This window comes from Pelmatolapia mariae, linkage group LG3_W (assembly GCF_036321145.2).
Source record: "Pelmatolapia mariae isolate MD_Pm_ZW linkage group LG3_W, Pm_UMD_F_2, whole genome shotgun sequence".
Taxonomy (NCBI): domain Eukaryota; kingdom Metazoa; phylum Chordata; class Actinopteri; order Cichliformes; family Cichlidae; genus Pelmatolapia; species Pelmatolapia mariae.
In genome coordinates this window covers 26,355,261-26,374,553 of record NC_086229.1, presented here as the reverse complement: position 1 = coordinate 26,374,553, position 19,293 = coordinate 26,355,261, and the positions used below count along the sequence as shown (strand labels likewise).

General features: G+C 42.9%; 1 protein-coding gene across 3 annotated transcripts in view; it reads left to right on the top strand.

The window, feature by feature from the left end:
• Positions 1 to 19,293, top strand: part of LOC134624310 (protein NLRC3-like) — a 72,675-nt gene that overhangs the window by 37,981 nt on the left and 15,401 nt on the right. For 2 of the 3 annotated variants that reach the window (XM_063469280.1, XM_063469279.1), the window contains exons 10-12: positions 2,972 to 3,148; positions 9,771 to 9,944; positions 10,792 to 10,959. In XM_063469280.1, coding sequence (XP_063325350.1) covers positions 2,972 to 3,148; positions 9,771 to 9,944; positions 10,792 to 10,959 — 519 coding nt within the window. The remainder of the gene's footprint in view (positions 1 to 2,971; positions 3,149 to 9,770; positions 9,945 to 10,791; positions 10,960 to 19,293) is intronic. The other variant, XM_063469283.1, reaches the window with a different exon arrangement.

Here is a 19,293-nt window from a genome sequence, read left to right as displayed (position 1 = left end):
GACCTTTACCAGTAGTTTTCAGTGAGTAGACTTTCAATTTGTTTTCAGATCCAATTCAGCACTGTTTGGAAATAATTCAACAGGTAGTGCCTTACCTTTGAATAAGCCGGCTTATGTCCACTCACTTCGACCACTGACTTGTGTCTGCCTGTTTGAGCACCTTGGACCCTCTCAGTCTCAACCTTCAACTTTCTCCCTCAACCCCGGGCCAATGCACCAAATGTTACGGGTTCGAAATTGAGGATGAGAGCAAAACAATGATAGTCCAGAAGAGGTCGTTCAAACAATTGATTTTAATGAATGCACGCTGCGTGGAGAGGTGCAAACTGCAAAACAGTTGTACATCTCTACCCAAAATACACTCTAGATTGCTTTTATAACATCAGGGTATTGTAACGCCCCTTCTTGCGTTTACAAGCACATAATTTGCATGTACAGAACATTCATGTATTTTAAGAATTAACTGCAAACACAGAAGTTCCTCCTTGCGGCATACTCTTAAGAATATGGTGATGATCTAAGGCCTTTGAGGTCACCATGGACTGGACATCCTTCCGTCACCTGTAACTAGGCAAACTCAAATCCCACAAGAAGCTGAATACATTCAGGCCTTTGCTCAGCTACTATTTTGCTGTACCAATATACTCAGCATATGAGTTATGATACATATATATTTAACTCAATCATTTTAAAGTAGTTATTACTGCACCTATAATAAACATGTTAATATTTGATTATGATAACCCCTATAATATAAATTATAACATAATGCCAGCAGCTTCAATAAACACTTTGATGAAATGATAATTAATGCAATGATAAGATGATGGTTATGTAAAATAATCCATGTAATTCCACACAGAGAAGGCCGGAAGTGCGAGGTTGTGAAATGGGACGGTCTAGCCTTCAGATTTGCGTCACCGCTGTCTTGGTGGAGTTTAATAAACTCGGCCGTCTGCTCCTTGCTATCTAAAATATAACAGGACACTGGCGTAAACTCTCGACCGTCTCACACTTCAGTTTATCAGTTTTCTGTTTGACGTTTATTCAGCTGTGTGAAAATCCCGGAGGAACCCACCCGATGGATTAATAAAGTTTTATTTAATCTAATAATCTAATAACTTTGATCTCAGCCAAACCGATTTACTCCGGAACAAATAAAACACAGAAAAAAGGCAAACAATTACATTTTTATGTTATCCGAGTGACTTATATATCATATTTAACCTGAGTAGCGAAAGAGCGAGGGTCTGAAAACGATGAAGCTGGGAGTCAGCTGCTCTCGCCGGCTGGAGCGACCATTGAACCCCTTGGCTTGCTATCAAGCTGGTGGGTAACAGACGTCTCCGAAAACGTCGGCACACTTTTGCAAATATGCGATGTCTTGATAAAGCGAGCAGATATTTGAGGTTTACACAGCTACTTTCTCGCCTGAAAATATGTTAAAAGTTTATTTTGTGACCCAGAAAGATTAATAAGACTAATTTTAAAACTTAGTAGCGGCCGCCATTGTTGGCAGCTGAAATTTGGCTGGGCCACGCTATGAATTCTGGGATATGGTGGGCCACGAAGGACACACCCGACCCATCCTTCAAATTCGGGGAAATGAAGGACGCATTTGTCGGTCGCATTTGAAGGAGTCGACGAATTGGGACAGCCTTCGTCGCCTGACTGTGACGTAATCGGCCTTCAAATGTGGCCTCCGGAGGATGCAGCCGACGTTTTGGGACACAGCTTGTGTCTCATGTGAGTGTATCCTACTTTGCTTCCTTGTCTCGTCAGTTCTGATTTCCCCCAGCTGTGCTCTCCTGTCTCATTCCCCTCGTTATTTCCCAGTGTATTTAAGCCCTGTGTTTCTCTGTGTCAGTGTCGCGATCTCCCTCATGGCTGTGTTTCCCTGCGTGTTAGTTATCCATGTCCCAGTTTAGTTTTGTTATATTTTTCGTGCCATTCTGCAATAAAGCAGCTTTTTGAGTTCAATCCCGTTTCTAGTGAGTTTGCGTTTGGGTCCAATTCCTGCCTGCACGCAGCCGAAACATGACACACACAGCTGCTGTGGGGAGGTGTGTGTTAAAGCAGAGGAACACAGAGCAGCTTAACACAGGCCCAAACATGACAACAAAGCAGGATTCAGGCTCTGTGATATGATTTCAAACAGAAGCTGGAGAAGCAAAAGGACTCTGTTGGAATGACTACAGAAAGCAGGCAGCTGAGACCAGAACAAGTGTTTCCATAGAGCCCAGTCAGAGAAAGCACTCTGAACATCAGGGTATTCCTGCTGATCAAAGTCCAACACTGAGTTTGTAAAAACGTGTTTGTCAATCATTTTGTTTGGTTTATGAGGAAAATGATTCAATAACGTCCTGCAAAAACACATCATTTCATCCTATTTCCTCATAACCCTCTTTTCTCTGACCATTTGAATCCCATTTGAATTTCCAATAAAGGATCCATAGAGTTTGGTGACAATAATGACAGTAGATGTTTGTGTGAAAGTGCTGGAAGCAAATTAGTGTGTGATGTTCTTTCAGTGTTGCACTTTGTAGACGGTCCCTGAGCACTGGTCTCACAGCCAGCTGCACATAGAGACCAGTGTTGTTAGTCCAGGTCAGAAGATGACTTGTTGGAATGAAAATGAGCTTGTAGTTTGTCTGCTTTAATAATGTGACTGGAAAAAGGTGTTGGACTTCAAATAAGTTTCTTTTTTCTTCACACTTCACCTTTAAAGAAAAACACGACTTTTTCAAGTCTTTGTCCTGTTTTTATGATAAATGTACGACTTTAATGTTCAGAGTTTTTTCTCTTGTTGTGTTTGTTTGAAGCTGCTTCCTGTTGGTTTCAGCTGTTTGGAGTTTCCATTTTTTAAACTTCTACATTCTGAACCTTCTTCAGCTCTGAACAGATGATGAAACACTGAATGATTTCAAGCACACTTTGTCTAATAAACTTACGTCTTTCATTCTTTATACAGATTGATGAGCTGTGGTTTGTCAGAGATCAGCTGTGATTATCTGGCAGCAGCACTGAAGTCCAACCCCTCCCATCTGAGAGAGCTGGTCCTGAGCTCCAACTACAACCTGCAGGATTCAGGAGTGAAGCATCTGTGTGGTTTCCTGGAGAGTCCAAGATGCAAACTTGAAACTCTGAGGTCAGTCAGCATGTTTTAGTTGTGCTGAGATGAATAACAGCAACAACAATCTTTATGTATAGAGCACATTTAAAAAACAGCGGTATACCAAAGTGCTTAACATAAAAGACAGAGAAGTAACATGAGTATTATAAGGCCTTAGCAAAGTATCAAATATACTCACAGGTCAATGCCACTAATACGGAGGGGTAGTATAAAATGCATATCAAATAAAAACATAATAAAAGCTGTTGCAAAAAGCAGTTTCACCCCGGTTCGTGTATTCGTCAGGCTTCCAGAAAGAACACCGGGACTCAGTAATCAATTAACAATATTTTATTAATACACACTTATTGATTATACCTTCTAGAAGGGAGATGTACAGAACCCCGGACTTCCTCTGCAGATCTCAACTCCTTTGTCTGTTACATGCAGTTTTGTATGAGTGACCCCCCTTCTAATCCCTCTACGAGGTGCCATAAAACTAAGCACTATGTTTACATGTTTGTGTGTGTACGAGCACGTGAATGCCTACATGTGCGCATACCTGTGTGTATGTGTGTGCACGTGAGTGAATGTGCATGTGGGTGAGGGTGCGTAACAGTTAAAGCACTGTTTGTGTGTCTCTGTATACGTGACTTCCTGGGGGTCATAAAAGTCCATCTCCCTTCCAGACCACAGTTATCCAGTTACAATATTGAGACCCCCACTCAGGTATCTCCTGGGGAATTTCCACTCAGTATTAACTCTTCTTGGTCTTACATTCACAGTTCAACTGGGGGAGGGTCTCCTAAAATCTACTCCTAAGTTTATGACACAGTCAGGCCTTTATTACATCCAGGGCAGTGTCAGTGTCTCTACAATAGTTCTATCCTATCTAACACATTCCTAAACTCTAAAATAAGCTAAACATTCCTACAAATCACAAGCCATAAAAAATATGTATAAAGAAAAATAGAGTAAGTTTAAGAGTCAGGTGCGAGCATTAACAAGCAAGAAAGGCGAGATTAAACAAATAAGTTTTTAACCGTGATTTAAAAGATTGGATAGAATTGGACGCCCGGATCACAATCGGAAGGTTATTCCACAACTCTGGTGCAGCCAGGGCAAATGCCCGGTCACCTCTAGACTTCAGCCGAGATCTAGGCTGCACCAAGAGTAACTGAGTAGATGATCTTAATGCTCTGGCCGGAACATACGATTTAAGGAGTTCCTTAAGGTAGCTTGGTGCTGTGTTGTTGGTAATTTTAAATGTAAGCAGCAGTATTTTTAATTGGATGCGGTATTTATTGGGTAGCCAATGCAGGTCAGCTAGAACAGGAGTGATACAGGCAAACTTCCCAGTTCTGGTCAGAATGCGTGCCGCAGCATTTTGGACTGTCTGCAGTCTATGAAGGAGGGCAGAATGAAGACCAAAATAAAGTGAATTGCAGTAATCCAGCCTTGAGGTCACAAAGGCGTGGATGAGCTTCTCCAGGTCCTTATGCGGAACATACTGCCTAGCCTTAGAGATGAGACAGAGTTGGTAGAAACTAGATCTAACTACAGCAGACACTTGTTTATCGAGTTTGAACGAGCTGTCAAGCAACACGACCAGATTGCTAACAGTGTCAGAAAGGGAGCTGGTGAGGGAACCAAAGGCATCACGATGTTGGCCACGAGGAACGTTGCTGCCAAATACCACGATTTCAGTTTTCTTATCATTTAGGATAAGAGAATTTGCTAAGAGCCATTCTTGAAAGCACTCTTGAAAGCAGTGCAAGGACAAAGCAAGATCATCATTTAGTTCAAAGTAGATCTGTATATCGTCAGCATAGCAGTGGAAAGCAGTGCGGTATTTCTCAAAGATTGCACTTAGAGGGAGCATATATAGTGAGAAAAGAATAGGGCCCAACACAGATCCTTGAGGCACGCCACAGCAGACAGGTGAAGCGGAGGAAGAGCAGGTGCCCAGGTTGACCGAGAAGGACCTATTGGAGAGGTATGATTTAAACCAATCAAGGGCAACACCTTTAATGCCTACAGTATGCTCAAGCCTCGCTAATAAGATGTTGTGATCTACCATATCGAAGGCCGAGGATGAATCCAATAAAACTAGGACCACAGAGCGTCCAGTATCAGCAATTAGAAGAAAATTGTTAAGGACTCTAAGCAACGCTGTTTCGGTGCTATGATGTGGTTTGAAGGCAGACTGGAATTTATCATTAATGTCGTTCTCATCCAGGTACGCCTGGAGTTGTAGAAGAACTATCTTCTCAAGGATTTTGGACAGGAACGGGAGCTTAGAGATCGGCCTGTAATTCACATAATCATTATAATCACGGTTCCTTTTTTTAAGAACAGGCTGAACTATAGCATGTTTAAAAGTTGATGGGACGCAGCCGGAGAGTAAGGAAGAATTCAATAGCGACAATATACTGGGTCCAATTACACTGAAGCAGTCCTTAACTATGCAAGATGGGAGAATATCATATATGGGATTAGTATTGTTCAGTTGTTCAACTAAACGCTTAAGAGTAAGAAGTGACACGGGCTCAAACTGATGGAAAGTAGACGAGCAACCAGGGGTAAAAACAGGGCTTGACATTAAAGGAATTGAAGACTTAAGAGATGAAACTTTATCTAAGAAGTGATTTAAAAATTGTTCGCAAAGAGCCGGAGAGCACGCCAGTGGCATAACAGGGCAGGGATTGACCACAGAATTAAAAATTTTAAATAGCGTTTGGGGTTGTGACCATTAGCTAGGATAATTTTTGATAGAAAAGCCGCTTTGGCCATTTTGGCAGCAGTTTGGAATTTCGAGCTGCTGGTACGGGATAGAGGAGCATATGGTTAACAACGTGTTGGCAAAGTCCTCAACCATATGAGAGGTAAGGCAATCAAACGTAGTGGATGCAGAATTCAAAAAAGAAGCAGAAAAATTTGCCACAGTTTCAGCATTAACTGTACGCATAGGGCGAAGGAAGGCCTCAAGGTGCAGTTCAGTATTACCTAAGTCAACATCAAAGATGACCGGGGAGTGGTCAGAGAACCCAGCATTGTTTATATCCTTGATGCAAATGTCCAAGCCATAGGAAAAGACCAGATCAAGGGCATGGCCTTTAGCATGGGTTGGTTCATTAACCCACTGAGTGAGGTTAAAAGAGTCAGTTAATGCAAGAAAATCTTTAGCTAATGGGTCGTCCTTACAGCAGACATGTATATTAAAATCGCCAGTAATAAGAACACAGCCATATTTAAAAAGAACAGATCCTAAAAAGTCAGCGAATTCAGAGATGAAAGTCTTGTTGTATTTAGGCAGACGATAGAACACAACACACAGAGTAGTTAAAGAGTCAGTCATCTCCAGTAGCTGTGCTTCAAAGCTAGGGTAGGTAGGGGAGGGTAGCAGCCAAACTTTATGTTTATTTTTAAAAACCGAAGCTAAGCCACCACCTCTGCCAGTGAGCCTCGGCGAGCTAAAAAAGACACAGTCTGGGGGGAGAAGCTCAGAGAAGGGGATGAACTCACCGGGAGAAATCCACGTCTCCGTCAGGAGTAAAACGTCCAGTCCCGCGGCGAGGAAAAAGTCATTTAAAAGAAAAGCCTTGTTCGCCAGCAACCTGACATTAAAGCCATCCGTGTCCGAGGAGCTAGGTCACCTGTGGTGGCATGTCGCAGGACGCTGAGGTTGTTGTGATGGACGCCACGACCGGAGGATGTTATCCAGGACCGAACAGGGAGGCAAGCCACTGGAAGGGCTGGGTAGGTTTGAAAACCAGCGGGGCAGATCCACCGGTGGCTAAGCAGTTTAGCATCAGGGCGGCCTCTGAAGGAGGGGATAAAGCGTAGAATATCCCGGCTTGCATATGGATAATCCGTAACCTTGGCTTTGAGGTAAGCCTTAAAACGGACGCAAAAACCACTCCTTTTACCCCATTTCCTGTAACGTTTCCTGAGCAGGTTGGAGAGAGGTAGGCAGGACATACTGGTGAGGGAGTCTGGCCATAGAGGGGTGGCGTCACCCAGGGTCCAACATGGATCCGGGCGATGGGAGTAAGAGAATCGGAGATTCAAAAGCATATGTCTGTCGTAAGTTATTAATGCACAGCCACCTAGTGAGCATAAAACCAAAAACAAAACAATAATGAGTACTAAGCCAAGGCGCAGACGAGGATGAGGACGACCCGCCATACACGCCGGCGCCATCTTTTGGCATGATGTGAAAGTTGTGCTGACACTAAACTGCAGGCATCAGGCTGATATTATACTGATCCACACTGAGGATCTTCATGGTAAAGTCTGTGTTGTTAGTCCAAATCAGATTAATCCAGTCACACAGGATGAGAATAATGCGATGAGAGTGACACAGGTAAAGATAAGGTTAACAGCTGTTCCTCCTTTAATGTGTAGAGTCGACAAAAAAAAGGACTGGAGAAATGCTAAATGGCTAACCTGAAGCTAACCTGAGAAACAGTGTAAAGTAAAGGGATATATTTTGCTGCTATTTTTTGCTGCTATTTTTATAATCATCATTACCATTCCATTAATAACAGTATTGATATTGCATTCAGATGTTCAAACATATTGGTATCATCTTAGTCTTTATTACAGGTCCAGTAAGAACCACTTTAAACTGTTGAGTTGAATTTATAATCTTAAAAGCTTTTGAATGTTTTTTTATACTCTTACACTGAAGTCCAGACTTCAGTGTTTGAAAGACTGAGTTGCAGGCTGACAGGGAACGCCATGCTTTGCAGGAAGTGAAACAGAAAGCAGAGTCTGAGTGCAAGTTATTTTGAGCAGCTGTTTGGATGTTATTTGAATAACCAGGTTATTCTTTATTATCTTTTATTCATCTATATCTTTTGATTAAGCTTTTAGTAGAGGTTCTTGATTAAAACATTTATTCAGTAGATTACATATACATAGTTTCAGTTAGGTTATTACACATATGAGAGTGGCTTCTGTCTCTCTGTCTGAGAGACACACACATGCACACACACACCATAGTGAGGCTCATGTTTAGGTAAGAGTTCAAACCATAGTTTGCAAAGCTTGAAATTGCAAAATTATGCCTGCATAAGGGACAGTTTGTTGTACGATGTGCGTCTGATGTTCCAGGAGATAAGCGAGAGTCAGAAGATGAACAGGAAGCACCTGCCGTGGAGACGAGAGAATGTTCTTTTCAAACTGTGTCAAAGTTGTCAACAGAACTTATACATGTCTGGTATCTGTTTGACGCAAGAAGGGGGCGTCAGAAAACATACCCTGATGTTATAAGACCTTTCCTGTGTAGTTATTGGGCGGAGATCGAGGCTGATTGTGTGACAGTGTTCATCTCCCCACGCGTGTTCATTAAAATCATCGTTTGACCTAACCCTCTGGGACCGGTGTGGTTATTTTGGATTTCCTCCTACATCCCTCCTCAATATTTTGAATCCGTAACACCTCTGCAAACTGAATGAATTAAAATCGTCCTGCTTATGATTTGAACAATCCTGCAAGTAGATCTTTACAGTACTCTTACCTGCTCAGTGTAAACGCATGGACTCATTTTCCAAGAATTTTCAAACTTTTGATATATTTTCCTTGGCAGAAAGCAGTTCTGGTAACCATTTCAATATGATTATTTAAAATTTGTTTCACAGACAGGGATGATATGAACAAAGTTTCTGTCTGTAACTTTTTGGACAGACAACAAGTTTTTTGTTTCTGGAGATTCATCAGGTAATGTTATCAGTGCACCTTATTATTTTCTAAAAAGGAGTTAGATTGTTAGAGGAAAGTCATAAGTATCACTGTGTATCATCTTCATTTAAGTGGCAGATTATGTTGATTCTTTATGATCGTAATACTTTTTAACAACTAGCAATAAGCAGAAACAAATAGAAGTTAAACAGTAACTGACCAAAAAACCTTAAGGAACCTCTCATTGTATTTTTCATTTCTGCACATCTAAAACGACCAGTTGAAACTTAGAAATGTCTCCCCTTTGGGTATAATAGAAACCAGTCTACAACCTTATCTGTTAAACTAACTGAATCATGAAGTCTTTGACTTAAGATGTTGACATCTACCGAGTTAAAGGTAGCAGTGAGATTAAGCAGGACTCTTTGATGTATTCACAAATCTCTGAATTTCTTTTAAACAGAGATTACAGAAAAACATTTGGATTAGATTTTTATTGAGACTATATTTTCTTTATTCAGACTGAGTCAAACATTTTTGTACTTTAAATGGAAGACAGTCAGAAACACATTCTGATAACTCTAATATTCAATCATGTGTTCAGCTGTTTGGAGTATGTTCAGTGTCTGAGCTGCCTGCTGTTTGTATCTAAACTTTAATTTGACTTGATGTCAGTAGAAGACTGATGTGATGATGAACAAATAGATTTAAGTTCTCAATTGCCCCTACTGCTACTAACTTTTTCAATTCTTTTATGTGATTCTGTGTTCTTGGTTGTTTGTTGTGTGGAGGTGACTTGCTGCTGGCTGCAAGGCAAACTGCCCCCTGGGAATAATAATGTTTATCTTGACTTTGACCTTGTTTTACAACAACAGAATGATGAGTGTGTCTGATAATGTTTGAGAGAATCTCCCTGATGAGTACAGATGTGAATGAATTAGGAATTTATCTTCATATTTTGTTCTTTATTCAGATTGTGTGAATGCAGTTTGTCAGAAACCATCTGTGGTGATCTGGTTGCGGCTCTGAAGACCAACCCCTCCCACCTGACACATCTGGACCTGGGTGAAAACAACCTGGGCGGTTTGCATATGAAGCAGCTCAGTCTTTTCCTAGAGAGTCCAGACTGTAGATTGAACATACTGAGGTCAGTATAGAGTAACAGCGGCACTTTCTCATAATTACCATTTAACAATTTAAGCCTGAGGCTACAGTCCCACACACCAACATAAATTCTATACTAATGAGGACACACACGATCTTTCTCTTACTATTTAGGTGTGAACACAAACCTGACAACACAAAGCAAAGCTCGTAGGCTCAGGTGTCAGGAGGTAGAGCAGCTACTAATCAGAGGGTTGGTGGTTCGATCCCCGTCTGCTCCAGTTTGCATACCTAATATTGGGCAAGATGCATCCATCGCAGTATGAATGTCCGTGAATGTTAGATAAAAAGCATTTTTGTAGGAAAAGCATAGAAAAAAGTGCTTTGATGAGTCAGTGAATGAGGCAAGTGGAATAAATGTGCTTCGAGTGCTCAGCTGGAGTATAAAAAGCACTATATAAAAACAAGTCCATTTACCAAAGATGAAAACCAGCACAAAGAGACTTTAAAACAATAGAAAGCTGCCTAGCTGGGGTCCCTTAAACTACTTAATAAACATTCAAGTGCATGTAAAGCTGTGCCATGGGTCCTTTACGTCACAATCTAAAAAAGGTGTTGGAGATGAGATAACATTTTGTATGACTTGATCACAAGAGTTAAGATATGATAGCTTCTTTACAAATTTCCTCAGAATTTTACACCCCTGACCAATCCCCAAGATGTCTTTTTTTTTTTGTTCAGTGGCCCTAAAACACTATCGTATTACCATTCAGATTAATGAGAATGTCTACATTCTGAACCTTCTTCAGCTCTGAACAGATGATGAAACACTGAATAATTTCAAGCACACACTTCGTCTAATAAACTTACATCTTTCATTCTTTATTCAGATTGACAAATTGCAGTCTGTCAGAGATCAGCGCTTTTGTCTCAGCACTGAGCTCCAACCCCTCCCATCTGAGAGAGCTGCACCTGAGTGGAAACAACCTACAGGATTCAGGAGTGAAGCCACTGTGGGATTTTCTGAAGAGTCCAGAATGTCGACTTCAAATTCTGGGGTCAGTCACCACGTTTTAGTTGTGCTAACAATAAAAAGCAAGCTAATAAGATGCTGACCAATAGGTTTCTATTAAAGGTTGTAATTTGTATATGAAAAAGTGCTTTGGCTCAGCAGGGATCAGCTTACAGGTAGAATACAGCTGCTGGATGGGATTAGCATGTCATAGCTATCTACCAAACTGCTAGCTGGGGAATTTCAGGCCATCTATGAATCATTTTTACTAACTGTTTACTCAGCTTAGGCTCACAGGGCTGCAGCCTGTGCCCTAGCTGTCATAGGGCAAGAGGCGTGGTCCACCTGCACGGGTGAGCAGTCCATCACAGGGCCAACAGAGAGAGAGAGAAGCACTCTCTCACATCCACACCTACAGCCAATTTAGAAGCACCAATGAACCTAAGCAGCATTTCATTGGACTGTGGGAGAACATCCAACCTCCACAGAAAGGCCCAGCTGACCAACAAACTTCAACCTACAACCTTCTTGCTTTAAGGCACTAGTGCTAACCACTTTTCCCAATTTCAGCCCAAATTCTGCATCTTCCTGTTTCTGACTCCAGGCCAGCTCCACTAACACTTCCTCATCAGACACTGCCACCTAGTGGAGGAAGTCTTAGTTCCATATGAAGCTTCAAATTACAGTTAGTTCCTTTACAAAGAGGTGGACGTGGTGGGTCCACAGGACCATCATTACTGAGTGCCATAGGACACTTAACCAGAGGTGGGTCGAGTAGCCAAAAATTGTACTCAAGTAAAAGTAGCATAACTTTAAAATATTATTACTCAAGTAAAAGTGAAAAGTAGTCGTCAAAAAAGTTACTCAAGTAAGAGTAAAAAAGTACTTGGTGAAAAGACTATTCAAGTAGTGAGTAACTGTTTGAAATATCCGATTTATTTATTAAATAAATGTTATCAGACAAACAAAAACAAATAAATATACAAATGTTAGTATTTTTAAAAGGAATATATGTAAAAACATCAACAAAATAAGGCACAACAATTCTAATTTCCAGATTTTAGTTTTTCACAACATAAAGCTTTTTTAACCAATACCTACAGTAAATAATATAAATAAACAGTGCAAACAATTTCCAGTGACAAGATATGCTGTAAACTTTATATTCATTTTTGCTCCAAATGGCACAGCAGCCTCAGAGAAAACATTAGAACGAGGCATCTTCAACATATGTTCATACAAGGCAGCTCAGTTTACCATAAGTTGTATGGGTGTGCATCTGTTTCTGCATATTTAGCAAAAATGTGCCATTTCTTCACTCAGTGAGGTGATGGTTAAGCTTCAGCAGCAGTTTGGTCTCAAGGTTCTTCTTTCTGTGAAGCTGTGACTGTTTAGCAGTGAACAGGAGTCCTGCATGACTGAGAAGTCCTTCACAGGCTGCAGATGCAGGAAGAGCTGTATTGACTTTGATCGACAGCTTCTTGATGTGAGGAACGCCATGCAATAGATCCACACCTCCAGTGAATGGACATGAAAGGTATCTCTCCAGCTCCCCTGCTTCTGGCCTTCCTGACCCCATGGATCCATCATCTTCGTCGAATGGGCTGCTGTTTGTGCTGGCCTCACCCAGCTCTGTGTCTAGGTGATGTCTGATGAAGTGGAGACCTGTGGAAAGATGTAAGAATTAGGTCTGGTCATTATAGTGCTGTATACACTGCCAAGCTGCAGATGTTTGGCAAGATTTGATCCCACTGGAGATATTTTTACTAACTCTTGTTAAAAAACAAAATCATGTCATTCATATCCCGCACAAACAATTTGCAATGAATTCCAGATTAAGTTTAAAATAAGAACGTGTGCAAGGATAAGCAGTGCTACACAATAGATTCTCCTTGCACTGTTTGGGTGTTACTCTGGGAAAAGACTGGAGCTGCTATGTAGCCTCTATTCTCTATTCTCTCCATGGCTGTCCTGAGAAGGCAAACACGTCAGTCTGGGTGGCTGCAAAAAGATGAAATGCCCCTTCCAACCACAGGGGAGGGAGTTGGATGAAGCTAGCCTCCAAAAGCTGGGCATATACAGTGCGATTCTTGGCCCATTATGAGCCGATTTTTCAGTCGCACAACCGTTTTGGGGATCGGCCCGTGTTTTGCCTTAATCGTGTGTGCATAGTGTAGTATACATGGGGTAACGAAAAGCAGTTAACACCTCACGACCAGCTCCCAATCATCAGTCATTTGGTCGCAAGAAAATCAAACCTGTTTGAAATCCTGTCGCACCTCAACACCTCTCACACTGCGCACACACAAACACAGAAATGAAAGTGAAAAGGTGGAGCAGCACGGCAGTCCAGCGTGTGATCTGGACACAAGAGATGGAGGCACAACTTGTAGAACTTTGGAAAGCTCATCCAAGTACGTAAGCGTAGAGCTGCCACCAAGGCAAAAGAAAAATAGAGCTATATCACTTTATAACGTGAAAAGTTTGTTCTAACAATATACTTTTCATGTTCCTGCAATTTACCTTTCATTTTCGTACAATATAATTATCACGTTCGTACAATATAATATTTATATTGTACAAACGTGATAATTATATTGTGCATATAAAAAGTATATTGTTAGAACAATATACTTTTCACTTTTCTATTTTTCTTTTGCCTGGGTGGCAGCTCTACGCTTCCGTATCCGAGGCTTTTCAATGTGGCCTCACAAAATTATCATGACTACAACAACCATGAAAAGAGTTGGATGGACATTGCTGCTCAATCAAAGCTGCCTGGTCAGTGTTTTTCATTAGTAATTTATCAAAGTTGATGGTGGTGTGGGGGTGTGTGTGTGTGTCTGTGTGAGTAAAAGACAGAGAGAGGGAGTGCGAGGGACAGATTTTGTATGATAAGCTTCATGTTATGGACGCACAGTTTGAGCACTCAGGTCGCATCAGAGCATCAGGCCGTATAGTGTGAGACCCTGCATCGTGACCTATGAACTTCTAACCTCTGCGATTTAATTGTACAGTTTGAGCAGGAGCTGAATAACGTGACTGAAAAAAATCGCACAGTGTTTGCCAAGCTTAATGCAGACTGTTTAAGCTAAAACTGCTGTTTCACATAATAAACCCTGTCAGCCGCAGTAGAGAAGAGCTGTTTGCATGTTCGTGGAGCTCTAGCGTCATTAACCAGGCTAGCTAACCAGCGAGCAGTTAAAAGACAGCTGAAGCTGCACAAAACACCCACAAACTTATCTCACTACAACGTAGCGCCGGAAATATGACTCGCAGCTCCAGCTCGACACAGCTGCTGTAACATAAGACTGACATCCAGCTAACCACAGCTAAAAAGATATTTAGAGAAAACTTACCGTTTCCTCAGGTTACACGAGTTGAGTTGTTTCACGCTGAAAAGTTGCTTTGTTTTGGCTCTCCCTGAAGACACCGACACTGCAGACATAGCTGTTCTTTTGTACTGCTTTGAAGCGAAACATTCTTTGTATGTGAGGCCAAAGGTGTTCATCCTCTTCAGCTCTAACGTAGACTCTGCCATGTTTTCATGTTTCTTCTTTCCGTGTGTCCGCTACTTTGAAACGCTTGGGCCGCTCTGCCCGCCACGGTTTCAAACTGGTCATGTGACTGTATGGCCACATCTCATTGGTAAAACAGTTACCGGAAACTCCATTGGGGGCATGTTATCTAATGTGTTAAACTAATTGTTTTTTAAAAAGTAACGAGTCGAATTTTGCAAATGTAGCGGAGTAAAAGTACCGGTTCTTCTTCACAAATGTACTCAAGTAAAAGTAAGAAGTATCGTGCAAAAAAGGTACTTTAAAAGTACATTTTTTTCCAAAAATTTAAGTAAATGTAACGGAGTAAATGTAACTCGTTACTACCCACCTCTGCACTTAACCTTTGTTTCCATATGCTGGGAACTTCCTGTTGTTCCAAGGAGGACTGGATAATGGGTGAAAATCTCCCAGTCAGTTCCTCACAGCACACTTTAATCATTTCCCTCCCACAGCATTAGGACCAGGGCTTTTTCTCTCTTTGGTCCCACTAAGAGATTTCCACACAAACACCTCATCAGTGGGACTCTCAGAGCTACCAGCCCTTTGCTACAATCACAAAACTCTTCATTGAAATCAATGATATCAAAGCTGGAATCAAATGAGTCCACGTCTTCTGCTGATTCAGCATCACATTCATCTTTGGTCCTTGTTCTGCATCCCCACCATGGACTTCATTCATTTCCAACCCAGCCTTGAGTGTCCTTTATTCAGCTCATCCTCTGCTCCAAGCGCTGTTCTTGGACTGTAATGACCTGAAAGATTCAGGAGTGAAGCATCTGTGTGTGTCTGTGAAGGTTCTCAGTCATCCAGGTCATCGTAGTCAAAGGAGTTTGCAAAGAAAAGCGTCTGGACTTCTTTAAGTTGCTTGAAGACGTTTCACCTCTCATTCGAGAAGCTTCTTCAGTTCTAAGGTCAAATGGCCGAGAGTCCCAGATTTAAACCCAGTGGAAGTATCCCCCCAAAGAGGGACAAAGGACCCCCTGATGATCCTCTAATCACATGATCCAAAGTGTGAAAGCGGGACCTAATCAGCCAGGGTTTCGGGTGAGCTCATTGTGAAACCTGGCCCCACCTTGTCATGTGAATTCCTGAGGTCAGATGGCCCAGGATGTGAGTGGGTGTTAAAGCGTCTGGGGAGGGAACTCAAAACTGGATTATAGATGGCAGACAGTTGGTGTCGTAAACCACCGCCTCTGTTCAAAGATGGTCGCTCACAGTGGACATTTGTCCCTCTTTGGGGGGACAAATGTCTGGGTTTAAATCTGGGACTCTCGGCCATTTGACCTTAGAACTGAAGAAGCTTCTCGGATGAGAGATGAAACGTCTTCAAGCAACTTAAAGAAGTCCAGACGCTTTTCTTTGCAAACTCCTTTGACAAGCATCAGTGTGGTTTTCTGGAGAGTCCACAATGCCAACTAGATCTCCTATCGTAAGTCATTATTTAGTTGTGCTGAGATGAATATGATGTGCTTTAAAGACAGCAGTACAACACAAAACATACAAGCCCTAAATTAAAAACTGGCTTGAAATGCCAATAAAAACAGAATGCAGTAATCTGCAATATTTCCAGTGTCTCAAATATATATATATATATGTATGTATGTGTATATATATGTATATATATATATATATATGTATATATATATATATATATATATATATATATATAAAAACACCCATCTCGCCCCTGCGGGCGGTTTATCCTTCAAGCTCGGGTCCTCTACCAGAGGCCTGGGAGCTTGAGGGTCCTGCGCAGTATCTTAGCTGTTCCCAGGACTGCCATCTTCTGGACAGAGATCTCCGATGTTGTTCCCGTCCCGGGATCTGCTGGAGCCACTTGCCTAGCTTGGGAGTCACCGCACCTAGTGCTCCGATTACCACGGGGACCACCGTTACCTTCACCCTCCACATCCTCTCGAGCTCTTCTCTGAGCCCTTGGTATTTCTCCAGCTTCTCGTGTTCCTTCTTTCAGCCACCTCCTCTATCTGCCAGTGGTACATACCGTGCAGGGGCCTGTCCTTCCATGATGGTTCCTCATCTCCCTCCTCTTTCTTGGGTTTCTGCTGCCTGAGGTATTCACTGAGCACTCGGTCAGTTGGGGCCATCTTCCCAATGTATTCTTGGATGTTCGTTGTCTCATCCTGGACTGTGGTGCTGATACTCACCAGTCCCCGGCCCCCTTCCTTCCGCTTAGCGTACAGCCTCAGGGTGCTGGACTTGGGGTGAAACCCTCCATGCTCCTTACCATGGTAAGGAGCTTTCTTGTCTTTATGTCGGTGGCTTCTATCTCCTCCTTTGGCCAGCCTATTACCCCAGCAGGGTACCTGATCACGGGCAGGGCGTAGGTGTTGATAGCCCGGATCTTGTTATTACTGTTCAGCTGACTCCTCAGGACTTGCCTGACCCTCTGCAGGTACTTGGTGGTTGCAGCTTTTCTAGCAGCCTCTTCATAGTTCCCATTCGCCTGCAGGATCCCCAGGTACTTGTAACTGTCCTCTATGTCTGCAATGTTGCCTTCTGGTAGTTCAATCCCCTCAGTTCTGACTACCTTCCCTCTCTTTGTTACCATCCGACATTCCAATGTCATTGCTGTATAGCCTGGTAGTGTGGATCAGTGAATCGATGTCTCGTTCACTCTTGGCATAAAGCTTGATGTCATCCATGTACAGGAGGTGGCTGACAACTGCTCCGTTCCGTAGTCGGTATCCGTAGCCAGTCTTGTTAATGATCTCACTGAGGGGGTTCAGGCCTATGCAGAACAGCAGTAGGGACAGAGCATCTCCTTGGCAGATCCCGCACTTGATGGTGACTTGTGCTATGGGCTTAGAGTTGCCCTCTAGTGTTGTACGCCACATCCCCATTGAGTTCCTGATGAAGGCTCTTAGGGTCCTGTTGATGCTGTACAATTCTAGGCATTCCAGTATCCAGCTGTGGGGCATTGAGTCATAGGCCTTCTTGTAATCAATCCAGGCAGTGCACAGGTTGGTCAGTCTGGTCTTGCAGTCTCAGCTGACTGTTCTGTTTACCAGTAGCTGGTGTTTTGCGCCTCTGGTATTCTTGCCAATCCCTTTCTGTACCCCGCTCATGTATTGACCCATGTGCCGATATGATGCCTGACAGGAGCTTCCATGTAGTACTGAGGCAGGTTATTGGTCGGTAGTTGGATGGGACCGGTCCCTTCTTGGGGTCCTTGGGGATCAGGACCGTCCGACCTTCAGTTAGCCATTCCGGGTGTCTCTCGTTAACTAGCAGCTGGTTCATTTGTCCTGCCAGACGCTCGTGGAGTGCAGTCAGCTTCTTCAGCCAGTAGGCGTGAACCATGTCGGGCCCTGGTGCTGTCCAACTCTTCATACTGGAGACCCTTTCTTGGATATCTGCCACTGTGATGGTTACTGGACCCTGTTCAGGGAGGTCGCTATGGTCTGCCCTCAGATCCACTAGCCACTGAGCATTGCCGTTATGGGTTGCGTCCTTCTCCCATATGCTCTTCCAGTATTGCTCCGTCTCCAGCCTTGGTGGTGCTGTTCTCTTATTGTTCCCTTGCCACTGAGAGTACACCTTTGCTGGTTCTGTGGAGTTCTCCTGCCTTCTATCTCTTTGGTGTACCTCCTCAAGCGGCTGGCCAAGTCGTTGCTTGGCAGTTTCCAAGGCCTCAGGTATGGACTGCTTGCTGTATTTCTTATGCACCTTCTTTGTCGCACCTTTCTGCAACTCCGTTAGTTGGCTAACCTCCCTTCGTGCTACTTTGATCTTGCCCTCTAGCCTCCTTCTCCATGGAGGGTACTGCCCCTTGTGGCTGTTCAACTTGTAGCCAAGCATCTCACTGATCACTGCTGCTGTAGTGTAGATCAGCTTGTTAGTGTCGGTAATCGTGGTTGTAGGTATCGTCCGTAGTGCTGCATTAACATCATCTAGCAGACCTTCTGGGGGTACTCCACGTAATCTTGGTAACCAGCTAGCTTGGTTTCAAGTTTGGCCATGATCCTATCTTTCAGGTCAGTTCCTCTCGCACTCAACGATCCTTCTCCTATTGCACTTGGGGCTATGTACCCAATCTCGGGTGGGGGTGATGACCTGGCGTCCTGACTCCTCCTTGCTGTAGTATTTATGTTGTACCTCGTCAATCTCTAGCTGTGAGAGCAGTCCCTTCTTTCAAATGTTGGAACACTGAGCTACTAGTTGTTTCACCGTCATTGTGGATGTTGGGTATCGAAGAATCCATAGGTCCCTCATCCTATTCATGTAGCCCCTTCCGCCAGGGTTACTTGCGTAGTAGCATTCCAACAACGCCCTGTTTTCGTCTCTTGCCCACCGATGCCTTCTTGTTCCAGTAGCCCACTTGTCGTCAGGGTGCCCTGGTTCCTCAACACCTGAGGCGGACCTTGTTGATCCGGGCGACGTCCGAGCCGGCATGCCTTCATATTTATCTGTCTCGCTCATGTCTGCGGTAGGCTCGCTTAGCATAGGCGGTTTAGCCTTAGGACCCTTACTGGATACCGACGCCCCAGGCAGGAATCGAACTTGCGATCCTCTGCTCCAAAGGCGTGTAGTTTGCACAAAATAGTTTCCCACCACAGGAAATTTATTTTGAGTGTCTTCATAGTTTTATTTTTGAAATACACCAATTTTTATATACTGCAGGAAAAACGAAAATAAATATTATAGTGCAAATTTGCAAAAAAACAGCATATGCATCAAAATAAACTATTTCCAGCAGTGCAATTTGACTTCTAAGCATCCCAGAAACCACACAGAAAGTTATAAAGTCAAACATAACTTTTAAAAACACCAGTATAGGCTTACAAGGCTATGATGGTAAA